Raw genomic sequence first — 15,563 nt, 5'->3', positions numbered from 1 at the left:
CCCACTAGTATAAACAAAAGAAAACATTGGCCAAAAGCAAAAATATGTTTTGTCTCAAAAAACATGCGTTGCCATATTAGTGTTTGGCACTGAAGGGAACTACTTTGTATATGCGGCTGTTCGTCTTGTGAAAAAGCTGTATGCCGTCACTCACTGTGAAGTTAGCCATTGGCTTAAGTGGGCTGAACCACTGTCCATGGTGTATTCTGTAATAGGTGCAAGAAAAATGTGAATGACATAGCAGCAGACCAATGGATGAAGAAGGTTCACTGAAAGCCCCTATAAGTAAATCCTATGTGTATAGGTTTAGTAAAATCAAAAAGACTTGGAAAATGCCAGACGTAAAAAGGAACATGTAATTTATTTCATTTTTAACCTCGCATTTAGAGATGCTCAGTGCTTTCACCCAAGATCAAAACAACACATTTTAAAATGATATATAAAAATTAGGACGGATTTAAGGAGCTGTGTCTAAACAGAGCAACTAAAAGTGAATAGTGCATGAAGCGTTGATTAAAAAAAGCATCAAATCATTCTGGATTGGTGTAAAACAATGCAGGATTTTCCAGGGTCTGCAACCAAAGAGAGAAAATAAGAAACACAAAATCAAACAGATGAAAGTTTGACATAGAAAAAGAAAAGACAAAATAGACAAAGCTATTTTGAATAGAGGAGATGTGTGAGCAAAATTATCATATTACATATATCTTTTGTTAAAAGGTTTCCTATGACTCTTCCATACAATCACTGTACAGTCTCATACTTTAAATAAATTCGTAGACACCTATGTACAAGTATATTACATATGATACAACAACACCTGCTTTTATAAAAGCTCTGTCAAAGCCACCCTCTCCCCTGCATCAATGTGGATGGACATTCAGTTCATAAACGCCTTCACAGTGAATGCTCCTCGGTCCTTAGACTGGATGACCGACCACAAGCTAGTTTCTTGGATAAAACATAGCATATTTTGAGGTTCGGAACCCAAGCAGGTCTCTCATTTCGTTTCTGAATTTGGATAAGTCCTGGCGCAGCTCGTTGAGGTTTTCCACGGTTGCCTGGTCTGTGCTTTGCATCTTCTGCCTCATGGAGGTCAGGTACCGGTGGACCAGGCAGCACATCACCTTCTGGTAGTTCTCGTCACGCTTTTGCCTCAGGCTCTTCCATTCCTTCAAAAACACAGAAGAAATATTTCTTAGACTATGACGCTGCTAAACTAGTTGTACCATGCATGCAAGTCATTGTGTGTACGCAAATTTCTTCTAGCATCACAGAAATCTACATAACAATCGGTTTTCCAGTGTGAGTACATTTGCACATTGTGCCAGGAATAAATAGCCATTCTCTGAGCAACAAAAGTAACTTATGAATCTGCTTCAATATTGTCAGTCGATAAGCAATTTTCTATTACCTAGCAGTGGGAAATCAGTCCCTGTAGAGGTGGAACTGCACACCGCTGTTAAAACACAAAACCGGGAAAACTGATACTACACATGCACCGACCCTTCCTACCACACAATGGCAGCTCTTTCAAACTGAAGCATTAATAAGGCAAAGAGCGTAAACATGTAGGCACAGTGCATAATCGTCAAAACTGGAAATAAAGACCTAGGGTCATATTTATCAAGGGTTGAATCGCTTTTGCATCAAGCAATAGGGTGCAAAAGCGACATATCCCTTAGGATGCGATTTATTAAGCTGCGCAACACCCCCTTGCGTGGCCCTTATCTGCTTGATAAATCTAGAGTAACGTAACGCAGCGCAAATCGCTGCACAATGTTACTCTGCCCCAGGGAGGCGTTCCACGGGTGGTGCATGGGTGTTTCTACACAATACCCATGGATTTTGGCACATTCCCAGATTTACTATAAGTGGTAGACCTGGAAATACGTAAAAATGCTACGCCTCCTCAGGGGAGGCATAACAATGAGAAATATCTTCATTCTCTTAGCTTTTTCCTCAATCTGCAGCACACATAGAAAGAGGAAAATGCCTCACAGGATTGTTTTTGTGCAGGAAGGTGCACCAATTGCAAATGTCCCAATTTGCAGAATCCGGCTGTTTGCGACCGCAAAAAAGCATTTTGTAATGTACTAAAGCCAAATTGCGATTTGGTAACTTGTTACCGAATCACAATTTGGAGTTGCGAATTGATGTTTGGAAGGGGTGGGTTTAGGGCTTCCCTCCCAAATAGCAATTTGCATTAGTATGTATTAATGTTTTGCAACTGAATTGTGGTCACAAGGCTCTTTGACTCTAGCAGGTCACCATCCCTGGGATGGCTAGCATGCCTAATGGGACGCAAACTGTGACCTAACTCATTAATATTCTTGAATTACTATGAATCACAATTTAAAGGTACAAACGTTTCTTACAATAGGAAATGCGATTTCATAATTGTGATACAGTAACAATCTCAATTTGGAAATCACAATATATAATTTTTGTACATCGGGTTTGCAACTGCTAAAACACTTTTTCAAGTGTACTTCACCTATTTAACGATTCAGAAAAGATTTTCCTTGTGGTACCATACAACTGAAAAGGTCTTGTGGTACTGAGCCATCTGATTGACTGGCCGCAACACTGTAAAAAATGCTGTAGAGGCCTTACAGGACTCAGTCCTTAAAATAAAAAAGAAATGACATATATGCGGGCAGGGTAGGCATTTGGTGCATGCTTGCAGTAATGGGATGGTCGTGGGTCTACTCTGAAAAAAGTTTGTAAAAACCTTTGGGAGTCCAGTCCTGTGAAAGTACATAGGGGTCCACTCAGCCTCCAGCATGAGTACTGCAGGACCCAAAAACATTTTTGAAAAATTGTGGACTCAAGTTAGGGAAAGTTCACTCCCTCTAGACAAACAAAGGTCCATTAGGTGGGCAAGCTCCTACTATGCACACCCTTCCCCTTCAGATACCCAGTACCCATTAGGTGGTCAAGTCCATATTACGCACAACCTTTGCCTCTTTATGAAAATTACACTCCCTCCTAACACGTAAGCCACATTAGGTGGGCAAGTTCCTGCTACACACACCCTTTGACATGTGCAGATTTCTTCAGAGAGAGCCCATTCCCTCCAGACATCCATGCTGCATTGGTTGGCCTGTGAAAGTACATAGGGTTCCACTCAGCTCTCACAGGAGTACTGAAGGACCCAAAAATATTTTTGAAAAATTGAGGGCAGAAATTAGGGAGAGTCCACTACCTCCAGGCACACAAGCCCCATTAGATGGGTAAACTCCTACTATGCACACCCTTCCCCTCCAGACACCCAGGACCCATTAGGTGGCCGAGTTCCTACTACGCACACCCTTTGCCTCTTCATGAAGATTCCACTCCCTCCTAACACGTAAGACCCATTAGGTGGGCAAGTCCGTACTACACACACCCCCACTGACTTGTGCAGATGTCTTCACGGAGAGCCCACTCCCTCCAGACACCCATGCTGCATTGGTTGACCTGCACCCTACAAAGAATTATTGTACATGTACAACCAAATGGTACAGTCGTGCTGTCTGAATGTGCTGATACACTTTGTATACACTTCCACTTCTGCATGCACCTGTATGCTGTACTGCTACAGTGCATGTGTTGTGTTCAGGACATTTCTTGAGCATTATCCTTTAGGACTATTGCCTCTATGTATATGTACTCTACAAAGTAGCACACATACATGGGTGAGTGCATAGCAACCCCCATACAACACCCATTGAACAGTGCTGTGATGCAAATGCGAGATAAATGTATCATTACAAGCATTTGGGTTTATAACAATAAACTTACCAGTTATTATAATATATAGACTGCTACAGCAGACTATTATGATACACCTACACAAAGAGACACATAACAAAATACACAAATGATTTTCATTTTTTACAAACCAAAATAGGCAGTTCTATAAATAATCTTTTTTTTGGAAGAATTTTTGAAGTTTTACATTTTATTGGTCTTTTTTCTATTTTTTGAGTGGTTGAACACAAAAACAAAAACAGAGCTTCAGAGCTTGGACAGCAAATAAACAATTTACTTTTCCTTAGGACACTGGTGTTCTGGCACCAACGTTTCCTGCTCATGTCTCTGGCGTAAATAATCTTACTGCATCTCCTGTAATAATTAACTCGTTTACTGCAGCCATTATTTCGGCGCAGTACGAGCGTTCTATAGAGTGGGCAGGGCTGCGTCGGCCGTTGAATGTTCGCAGCACCAACCAGGTAGTGCTCCGAACGTTCAGCGGCTGACGGTAGCACTGATAGGGTTAAGCATGTACCTTTTTGCAGGAATATGGTCAGACAGCCCCTGGACTAATACGGAGGGCACAGCAACTCTGGGTACTATGGAGAGTCCTGATGTTGAAGTCGACACCTCCTCCAGGTCACTCTGGCTCTCAGCCCAAACCAGCTGAGTTGAATAGATGGAATGTATATTTTCACATTCCAGAGGTTCCGTGACTGTATTTTTTACTGTGCCATGGGAGAACTGCGTCTTGCATATTTTGCAGGTGTCAAATTTGGATGAGACTTATTTCTTCCACTGAGAAATCCAATGCAACTGACTGCATGGTGGGTCTTGCAGACTTCATCCCCTCCTCTGGAGCTTCTTCCTCATGGTGTGTTAATGAAGCCATGGCTTAATCTCCCCCAAAAATACAACAAATGAAATAGATATACAAGGGCCCAACACCATCTGTCTTCACAGACAAGTGTAATCCAAAATGAGGATAAAAGGGTGGGCATGAAAATGGAGAAAGACTGTGATTTCAACCAATCAGAAGGCTTCGTGTGTCATAGGTCTTGCAGTACTGTCACAATACTCATAAGGTACTCCTGCATAGAATATGCCTTTTTTCCGTAGCCTGTTACCCAGCATGCTGTTACAACGCGGTCATTATAACGACTGCGTTGTACCAACTCATAACATTACCCCGCAAGTCGTAACTACGACTTGTGGAGGGGGCGTTGGATGTTGTAATAGTATAATTTACTATTCCAACTCCAGTCTGTGCGGACAGTAGGGAAGGTCTTGGATTTTAAATCCAACACCTTCTCCCCCCTCCGCAAGTTGTTGTTACAACCTGCGTTGTAATGGTATGCGTTGTTACAACGCGGTCATTGTAACAACCGCGTTGTAACAACATGCGGGGTGACGGTTTCGTGGTCAGGGGTGTTTACCTCCTGCATGATCACAAACGTCAGAAACAAGGCAAACTTTACACAAAAAGATTCAAGGCATTCTCATTATCTGATCTCATAGAAAACCTCTAATCACTGTTTTATATTAAATACAACTTTTTTTGGTTACGACGGTTCCATGGTACTCTAACTAGACAGAGAACAGGAAGTAAAAGCCACACGCAACTCCGCAGGTGCCTCCAATTGGTTCTACAGTCCTGCAGGAGTACCGCATACCAGTGGAGAGTTAAAGAAAAATAATAATAGCCATCACGTTGAAAGAAATTAAAGCACAGTACTGATAACTGAAGAGAAAAAAGAATATAACATTGACATCATACCTCACTATCCTAATAACACTAATTTACGGAAATATTAAAACTAGGAATTCACTGAAAACTCAACGGTTAAAGTGGCATTATAGTTGGGTGCGGTAATAAACATATTACTTTAGGCTGAAAAAAAACTAAGGTTAAAGTGACAGTACAGTTGGATATAGGAATTATGTTAACACAGACATGAAGAACTATAACTTGCACCCTGCCTTTCACTGTTTATGACCTCACATATCACTCATGACATGTTGAATGGCACACAATCATGTGAAGCATAAATTTCCCTCGAGACACACAAGCCCCCTTAGATGAACCAAGTTTCTCCTATGAACATCCTTTGCCCTGTAACAAACATGTTGTGAACAGCTGACCTCATGTGGGCAATCAACCACACATGGGTGAGCAAGCTCCTGCTGCACATAGTATTCGCCCTGTGAATAGCTCTTCCCTACAGACACTCAAGCCCCATTAGGGGATCAAGCCCCTAATACACAGAGCCTTAGCCCTGGACCGCCAACCTCTCATGGGCAATGAACCACACATGGGTAGGAAAGTTGTGGATAGCCACCTCTCATGGGCAATGAACCACACATGGGTAAGAAAGTCGTGGATAGCCACCTCTCATGGGCAATGAACCACACATGGGTAAGAAAGTCGTGGATAGCCACCTCTCATGGGCAATGAACCACACATGGGTAGGAAAGTCGTGGATAGCCACCTCTCATGGGCAATGGACCACACATGCGTAGGAAAGTACCTACTTCGAACATTCACCACCCTGAGCAGAACCCCTCCACGGAGAGCCCACTCCCTCTAAACCCACGAAGGGCTCGTAGGTGTTGAAGGCCCTACAACACACAGCCTTCACCCTGTATCAAACACTTTCCAGATAGCAGACTTCTAGTGCGTAATAAAGCACACATTGGTGGGCAAGTACCTGGTCTTCACTCCTATGAACAACTTCTGATGCAGAACCCACTTTCTCCTGACACTCAATGCCCCTTAGTAAGCACCTACTACATACAACCTTTACACTGTAGCAACGTTTTTCCAGATAGCAGACCTCTTGTAGGAAGTGGACAAGACACAAGTCTGCAAGTCTCTGCTGTGCACAGAGTACGCGCCATGCACAACCGTTCACAGAGAGCTCAATCCCTTCACTCACCCAAGACCCATTTGGAGGCCAAGCATGTAACAAAAGCTTACACCCTTTAACAGTAAAGTGGCTATAGAAAAGTATTTGTAGATGTACCTTGCTGAATAACTTTTAAGCAAAGTGTATACCAGCCTGTCACATTCAATGGATTATGTCATCAGTGATGTAATCAACTATGTAATTTGAGATCTCATCAATTATACCATTGAAGGTGTCATGACTGATGTTACATGTGAAGTGAAAAAGAGGGTGGGAGTAGGCTGCCTCACATCCCAGTACTCAGTTCACCCCAATGCATTATTGTAAATGCAGGTTCATGATAACACTTACTTCAGTGACAATCTTGAGTTATTCAGCCTTGTTGGTGCAGCCAGTATTGTATATCTGTAAACACATGGTTCAGGATATTCCTTCTGCAGTAGAGAGCAATACATTGTTTTGGGGTGCTGTTATGATGCACTGCAGTTCCCACAATACCTCTGGGCTAAATGTGTGCTGATGTGCCATGCAGAGTGCTCCCTCCTCCTTTTGTAATATGTGAAATCATAAGCAGTGCACGATGAGGGTGCACGTTATAGTTTGCTTAGTAAACACTAACTTGTAAATTTCAGTGGTTTCTTCACCTAACTAGAATATCCTTTTAACCTAAGTGAATTTTGTAAGTTTTTTTTTCCATAAGTTAAGGTATTTTTTTCTAAAAAAATAAATCCAGGCTGGGGTTCTCATGGGCAGTTTATTTTTTATCATAAGTTAAGTTATTTGTTTCTAAAAAAAAAAAAGTGCATCCATGCTGGGGTTCTCATGGACAGTTTTTTTAATCATAAGTTAAGGTAATTTTTTTCTACAAAAGTGCATAAATCTACGGGTCTCATGGCAATTTTTACGCAGGATCATCAAGGGGGGGCATAACATCCGGTTCAGGGGCGTAACACAGGCCCACGCATCCCCCGCAGTGCGGGGGCCCTCAAGCTCAAGGGGGCCTCCTCAGCACTACATTTCGGCCTGAGAGCTCCTAATAGAGTCCTGAGGGGGGCCCTCCACGTACATGGCAGGGGGGCCCCCTCAATTATCGTTACACCACTGATCCGATTAGGATCCCAAAAGTTACATTTCCCATTTTCTCTCCCATAGGAATGCTTGGTTGACAACACAAAATTGCTGAACAAAATTATATCAAACTTGTCAATTTGTTAAGGGGGACATTTAAAAGGTGGTGATAAAAATAGTCAATTTGCCAATAACTATGAAATCTAGGCAATCTAAATGAAATCTGGCCAACATTTAGCATGTTTAGTTTTCTGTGCGCATGGTAAGGTTTGTGCAGATTCTTCAAGAGCGGCCAAAGTTAATAGGGTGGGGGAATTATTTCATGAGCAAATAACTATTAAATATACATGAAGTTTGGCAGGCTGTTAATATGTTAAACCCAGAGCAGAAATTGCAGGTTTCATGCAGATCCAATAAGGAGGAAGGCAAAGTTCAACATGAGATGTGGTAAAAAATTATTTATTGGCTATTAACTTGGCCCCGTTTTAGAGATTTGGTCAACACTTGGAAACACCATGTTTACCTCACTTGTGAAATTTGAGTTTCACACAGTGCGTTTTCTATATCATTCCTCAATTAATGTATTTATTGTTTTTGGGAACTCTAGTTTTATTTATAACTAACCATCACTGCACTCAGACTACGGCTGCGCTCAGTAGGGGCTTGCTCCAGGCCATGTGCTCAATTTGCTGTGGGAAGCCAACACCTGCAGCAAAGGGCCTTTAACCATGTTTGCAAGGGTGGCTTCATTACATGGCCTATAGACAAACCCTCCGCCCGCTCTTTGCAGATGGCCACCTCCTACTGTGCCCGGCCTTCAGTGATTTTTTTGTGTGTTTATTTCGTAACCATAACTGCACTTTAGCAGTGTGTTTTTTTGTTAATTTATGAGGGGGCTTAGGGATACATTGAGGTTTTATAACTAAAGATAACCTTGAATTCAAATTAACCTTTGTTTTTTTCAGGGAATTTACCACATCCAAAATGTCCCTGAAGTCAACCCTCTAAGTGCGCTGGGGATGCCCAGACGTGGGTCCCAGGCACTCCACACCACTTGGAGTCAAGCTAGCCGGGCTGAAGAGAGGTGTTACCTCGAAACCGGTCCGGTCCTCGGATGCTTGATTCCGGTCTGGGAAAGATATGGCTGTTGTAGTTCGGACTGGACTGTTCCCATGGGGCAACAGGGTCAGAGCTGATTTGCATAAAGCCATTATCTGACCCAGGGTGGTGTGGAGTGCAAAAAAACGATGGATTTGGGCCCAGATCTTTTGACTGGGGGAGTGTGTGACATTGATCCACATTCAGTCCATCACTTGTTGTTTTTTGCAATTGCCGCCCTAAGTGCGCTGGGGATGCCCAGACGTGGGTCCCAGGCACTCCACACCACTTGGAGTCAAGCTAGCCGGGCTGAAGAGAGGTGTTACCTCGAAACCGGTCCGGTCCTCGGATGCTTGATTCCGGTCTGGGAAAGATATGGCTGTTGTAGTTCGGACTGGACTGTTCCCATGGGGCAACAGGGTCAGAGCTGATTTGCATAAAGCCATTATCTGACCCAGGGTGGTGTGGAGTGCAAAAAAACGATGGATTTGGGCCCAGATCTTTTGACTGGGGGAGTGTGTGACATTGATCCACATTCAGTCCATCACTTGTTGTTTTTTGCAATTGCCGCCCTAAGTGCGCTGGGGATGCCCAGACGTGGGTCCCAGGCACTCCACACCACTTGGAGTCAAGCTAGCCGGGCTGAAGAGAGGTGTTACCTCGAAACCGGTCCGGTCCTCGGATGCTTGATTCCGGTCTGGGAAAGATATGGCTGTTGTAGTTCGGACTGGACTGTTCCCATGGGGCAACAGGGTCAGAGCTGATTTGCATAAAGCCATTATCTGACCCAGGGTGGTGTGGAGTGCAAAAAAACGATGGATTTGGGCCCAGATCTTTTGACTGGGGGAGTGTGTGACATTGATCCACATTCAGTCCATCACTTGTTGTTTTTTGCAACCCTCCACGTGGATCCACATGAAAATGTGCAAACCTTTAGCATATTTTGTTTTCTGTTTGTATGTCAAGTTTTATTGAGATCAATCACGAAGGATAACATTTGATGGGGAGGTAAAAAAATTGTTTGCTATGCCGAGAAGTTTTGTGCCTTATCAGAGACTGGTACAAAATCTGGCAGACGTTTATGTTTAACTTACTCTTAATATAACGAATTTCATGCAACTTCATCAAGGAGGAATAGAGTCAAAAAGGGTGAGTCAAAAATGGGTTCATTTCACAATAGCTTGGGTGTTGGTTAATGAATCTGCATGATATTTGACAAGCTCTTAATAAATTAATCCCAGTGCAGGAATCTCAGATTTCAGGCAGATCTGATAAAGGGGGAAATATAAAGAAGCGGTCAAAATGATTTTATTTACTAATATCTTTGGTGCTGTATCACACATTGGTATGACATTTGGCGGACCATTGATTCAAATTCGTCAACAAGGGGCACATCCTGAGTGGGGGGGGGGGCAAAAAAGTATTAGTATGTTTGTAACTTATAAACTGCAATTAACTCACTGAGCTGTCTATATAAAATTCAATTCTGTGACCTCTATGTTACATGTGCTTTTATGTTACATGTGCTTTGCAGCAGATGAACCCTTTGTGCGACTTTATGATGAGTAAAAATCATCTCTCAGCAGATGCATTAATCACCAGAGTTATCATGACATTTTTATCACTGCCTGAAAATTGCTAGGCACACAAGGTACTCTCCAACAAGTGCTTTTAATCCCATAAAATAGCTCAAAATGCAGCACCCCTCCAGCTCGGCTCTCATTGCAATGGCTGGGCCTCACATAAACAGACACCCACTATCTAAGTCAGAAATACTTCTCTACGGGCAGTTTCCCCCCAATTTTAGAGAATCTTTATGGCCACCTGATGTTCCCTTCCCAAGTGCGGCTGGCAAATCAGCAAAGAACTTAGGAGTTTGGTTTGGGGAAAACCTTAAATTTGAGGAGCACATTAAAAAGCTCACTTGTGGGTGCTTTGTCACTCTGAAAGCCCTCCGTAGGTTTTTTCCCTTGCTGCCAAGGACGGCCAAAGAGACAGTGGCAAGGGCTCTTATTCTCTCTCGCCTTGACAATTCAAATGCCCTGTTCTCTGGTATTCCTGGCTATCTCATCAATCGTCGCCAAGTTATACAAAACGTGGCGGCCAGACTCCTTTTCAATATCTCAAGGCAGTCTAGTGTCCGTCAACACCTGCGCAGGCTACACTGGCTCCCTGTCAAACAAAGGGTTGTGTTTAAATCTCTCACCCTGGCGCATAGAGCCATTCATGACCTAGGACCCGCGTACTTGAGGACTCGCTTTGCTTGGTATTCGCCGAGTCGCCCATTACGGTCCACCTCCCAACATTTGTTGGTTGTTCCCCGTTTTAATCGATCCCGCCTTGGTGGTCAGTCCATCACTGTTAAGGCAGCCACTGCCTGGAACATTCTCCCTCTGTCGCTTCGCACTATCCAGGATTTTAATCTTTTTAAAAAAGCACTTAAAACTCACCTTTTTAAACTATCATTGTAATTTCTCTAGATATCTCTGCCTCCTCTGCATTTCTACGCGCCAGGATACTCATGAGTAATTGAGCGCGCTATAAAGCCACCAATACAATACAATCTCAGTAGCACACATGCACTACAACAACATAAAGCAAACACCAAAATAAACCACACAACTGCTGAAAGACACTCAATATCAAATTACAACGCACACAGTATGATTTCAAAATACTCCATTACTTTCCACTAGAATCATACGACCAGACGCCCACTGATGAATACAAACAAAAACATAGTCAATTAAAGTACCACTAGCAAGAACACATATATAGTGTGATACACTCTCTCACCATGCAACATACATTAACATATACATAGGCAAACAGAAGAATAGCCCCAAATAAACATACCCTACCTTTGTACAGAAGCATGGAAAGTGCAATATACACCTTTCTAACCAGTATACAAACAGACTATTACTTCAGAAGAAGAAATCCACCATTGTGTGGCAAAATAAGAAACTTAACCAATAAAATCTATCAATTACCTTTGAATTACATCGTTACAAACACAGTACATCCAAAACAACGAATGCCAAAAAAGAGGTTTTGCCCGTCTTTCACGTTATTAGAAAAATCTAAACTAATGTCAATAGCAGTATCAAGGATGATGTAATCAATGAAGTCATCAGTGGCATTTATAATGTAATTTGAGATGTCATCAATGATGTATTTCAAAATGTCATCAGTGATGTATTAGGTCATAAGCAGTGTATGATGGGAGAACAAGTGATGGTTAGTTTATTGAGTCATAACTGGTGAATTTCAGTGGATTTTAGGATATTACATGACACCCATTACATATTTTTAATAATAAATGTTTATTTGGGGGTACTTAGCTTGAAAAAGTTATTTTCTTTAAACTGCACATAACAATGGGCCCTGATTGAAATTAGAATGTTTAGGTTTAGTTTACATTTCTTGAATAAATTGTTTAAAAAAAATTGGCAATGTTGAGGGTCAGTGGATTTTGGCAATTCTTTGGCTGCAGTGTTTACAGCATAATTATGGATTTATTGCATTTGCAATATACGTTTCCACAAAGTTTGCAAAATTAGCATATTAAACCAACATTTTTGTTTGTATCTCACATTCATACAAATAATACTCCTAAGAATATGCAGCATAATTTGCACTTTATGTTTCAGAATTAGATGACCTTGCTGCATAATTATGTTCTCCATTTTCCATAATCCTAGTATTGCTAACAATGTAAAAGCTCTGCAGTGTGGATTGTAATTACGATGATAAAATGTGTGTTCCACACTCAACTGTAAAATATTTTTACATAATTCACGGTCCTCGGTGAAGTATACTTCAGTATATTGTGCAATAAAAACATTAAAATATCTAATACACACACACACACATGTAGGTGTAATATGTATAATAATAAAAAACACAATTTTAAAACAAAAGAACCACTGTAAATGACCAGTTATATGAAATTGACTTAAGTATAACATGCGCCGCCATAGATTTCACGTCATTGTTGATATATGTGATGTCATAAGCAGTGCATGAAAGCGTGCTTAAGAAGTCCTTTAATGAATTTGTTTTTGCATTGCTTATTTCAAAGCACTGCAAGTACTAATGTGGCCAGCAGGTCCCGAGCCACAAAACTCGCTCCTACCGGCATGAAACCGGCCCCCACCCTGCCAGTCCACCAAAACACCTGTAGGCCAGTCTGGTCCTGCATGTTTGGTCCAGACAAGGACTGTGATAGCTCCTCCTAGTTGATTCCATCCGCTGATGTGCTGGATGCTCCTATCTTAAAGGATAAGGTCATTGGTAAAGTGTGTAGTAGCTGGAGAGAGCCAGGATTCCGTAACAGCAATGGCATCTAGATCAATGGTAGTAATGTGGTCAGCTATGCTGACAGCATGTTGTGGCACTCAGTGCATTGATGAGCATGAGGTGGTGAGTGTGTACTGTGTGTTTACAGTGGGTATTTATGAGTGGAATATTGATGAGTCTGGTTGAGTTGGAGATGTGAGGTGTGCTGGTGCATTATTTGCAATATAGATGTGGGAAAGGATTGTACTGAGGCATCGAGCAGAGGAAGAACTCACATGGTAGAAGTGTTTTTGAACTGCGCTTAAAGATTGAGGGGTTCTGGCCTTTATCTCCTTGCCAGGTGCTAACATAACTAACAACGCCTCTGCCCTTCACCTCATTTTCTAAGGACACTGAAGAGAAGGACTTGTTTGATAGAGAGTGTCTAGAGTTAGCAGCATTTATACATAGCTACTAAGTAACATAACTTATGAGCTGAGCGTAAGGCATTTGCCCATGTGAGAAGAGATATAGAAACAGAGGTGGTCACCTTAAGACAACAGCCTAAGACCAGTACTGAAGTAGGTCAACTAATTCTTCACAAGGCGATCTAGAATTCAGAACATTGCGGTCCCTCCAGGTTTCTCACCATCACTGAGCCTGGGAAGCATCCAGTCCAAGTCGCATAGACTTGTATAATGTGTCCATAACAGGGAGAAACCATGCTGTCAGTATCAAGGACATGGTCTACACCTAGGGCATACATACCGCATTAATAAAGGATTTCTAATGACCTCTACATCATGGGACAATTTTTTGACCAAGGTTCTATGTGAATTTACATAGAAAAGTCTAGGCCTCCCATAGTTGCGTCAGCTTGGAGAGAAGACATGCCACTCTTAACGGAGTGGTCAGGTGTGGACTGGGGACACACTTTTGTAACCAAAAGTGCCTGACGGGATGTTTCTCTTGTTGTAATCAGAAAGGAAAATGGAAATTAAACACTGCGCAAGTAACTCCCAATCCTCAGGTGAATGCTACTCCTCAAACCATGAAACATCATCTCAAAGAGCCTCACCCACCAGAGACTACCTCTCATTCCACCACAAAAACGGCAACAGGACAGCAGGCAGACACATAAACCCCAGAGTGACTATTACTGCATAAAATCATGCCAAGTATGTAGACACCATGAGCTAATTACACAATTGTACTATTGAATATTGAGGCAGAGAATAAGGACATACGTGAATATCACGGAAAGACTATCGAGGAACAAAATACCTAAAGGTAAGTGCAAATGGAGAAGTATAGAGTTTTAGTCTTAAATCCACATTAATATATATCTATAAAACCAAGGTAACTATAAGTGGAGTTAAGTAAAGTAAATATTACTTACCTTTCAATATTTTGGATTCAATATTTTATCCTTGATATTTGCGTGCCTCGGTATTCTGGAGTCAATATTCTGGGTGCATATCTAATTTTGCATACATCATGTTTCCTCATTATCAAACAACAGAATGGGCCTTTAGCTGAGAAGCTGTAACTTACGTAATACAAGGGAGAAAACCATTCCTCCAGAACCAACAAACAAGGCTGATCAGCTCTTATTAACATACGCAGATACTTAACAACAAACATAGTCAGTCCATTTGTCCTTAGATCACCACCAGCATGGCAATGCAAAAATCTGACAACTAACCCTTCCAAAGGCCTATCCGAATTTCAAACAATGTACTTTACAAATGGCAGTAAAAGTTGCTATTAGTAAAGTGATCAAAATTGTCAATTTTCCTCGTGGAGTCCCTGTATCCATCGGGTTATCTTCTCACTGAAGGAAAACAAGTCATGCACATTTTATTTCTTGGTTAATGGTTGCTATAGATTTCCAACTTCCCCAAACTGATTCATGTTTTGAAAATAAACAAGGTTATCTAAACATGCTTTGTAAGGATTTAAACCACTGCAAGTAGGCAGCTTGTTTGTCTGTTGTGTATGAATGGATAACCACCCTTGTTTATGTTTTAAATATAACCATGGTTCCACACCACAGGAACTTTCCTCTGGTTGGTAGTAAATGACCATACTGTCTCGGGCAGGCCGTGCAATTACAGCTTTCCGGGACTTTCCTCACCTTCAGGCTGTTCTGACGTTTCACCTTGCCAGTGGAGGTATGAGAGCAGATCCATTTGCTGATGCTGTTAAAGAGGTAACATATCGTCTTAGGCGAAGGAATGATGTTGAATGGTGGTGGCATGGTGCATTTGTCATCAAAGTAGCTGAGCCAGAGCTTTGCACGGGCAAACTTCCACTCTTTGTCTTCATGGTTCTGTAGGAATAAAGATGCACATGAGCAATGAATAAGTTACGCATTCAAAATACATGAAAAAAGTATAGTAATAGTTTCCTATAATTTAAAGGCCTATGGGGCAGAGTTACCAAAGTGTCACCCAACACAGCGAAGCAGCC

At 41.9% G+C, this 15,563-nt stretch overlaps 1 protein-coding gene across 1 annotated transcript in view; it reads right to left on the bottom strand.

Moving 5' to 3' along the window:
- Nucleotides 1-342: 342 nt before the first annotated feature.
- Nucleotides 343-15,563, bottom strand: part of TRPC1 (transient receptor potential cation channel subfamily C member 1) — a 391,431-nt gene continuing 376,210 nt past the window's right edge. Inside the window, exons 12-13 of the mRNA XM_078666423.1 lie at nucleotides 15,229-15,423; nucleotides 343-1,172 (exon numbers count right to left, since the gene is read on the bottom strand). Of these exons, the coding sequence (XP_078522549.1) occupies nucleotides 945-1,172; nucleotides 15,229-15,423 (423 nt within the window). The 3' untranslated portion in view covers nucleotides 343-944. The remainder of the gene's footprint in view (nucleotides 1,173-15,228; nucleotides 15,424-15,563) is intronic.

The sequence above is a fragment of the Lissotriton helveticus genome, chromosome 11, assembly GCF_964261635.1.
Source record: "Lissotriton helveticus chromosome 11, aLisHel1.1, whole genome shotgun sequence".
Classification (NCBI taxonomy): Eukaryota; Metazoa; Chordata; class Amphibia; order Caudata; family Salamandridae; genus Lissotriton; species Lissotriton helveticus.
This window is presented reverse-complemented; position numbering and strand designations above follow the sequence as displayed.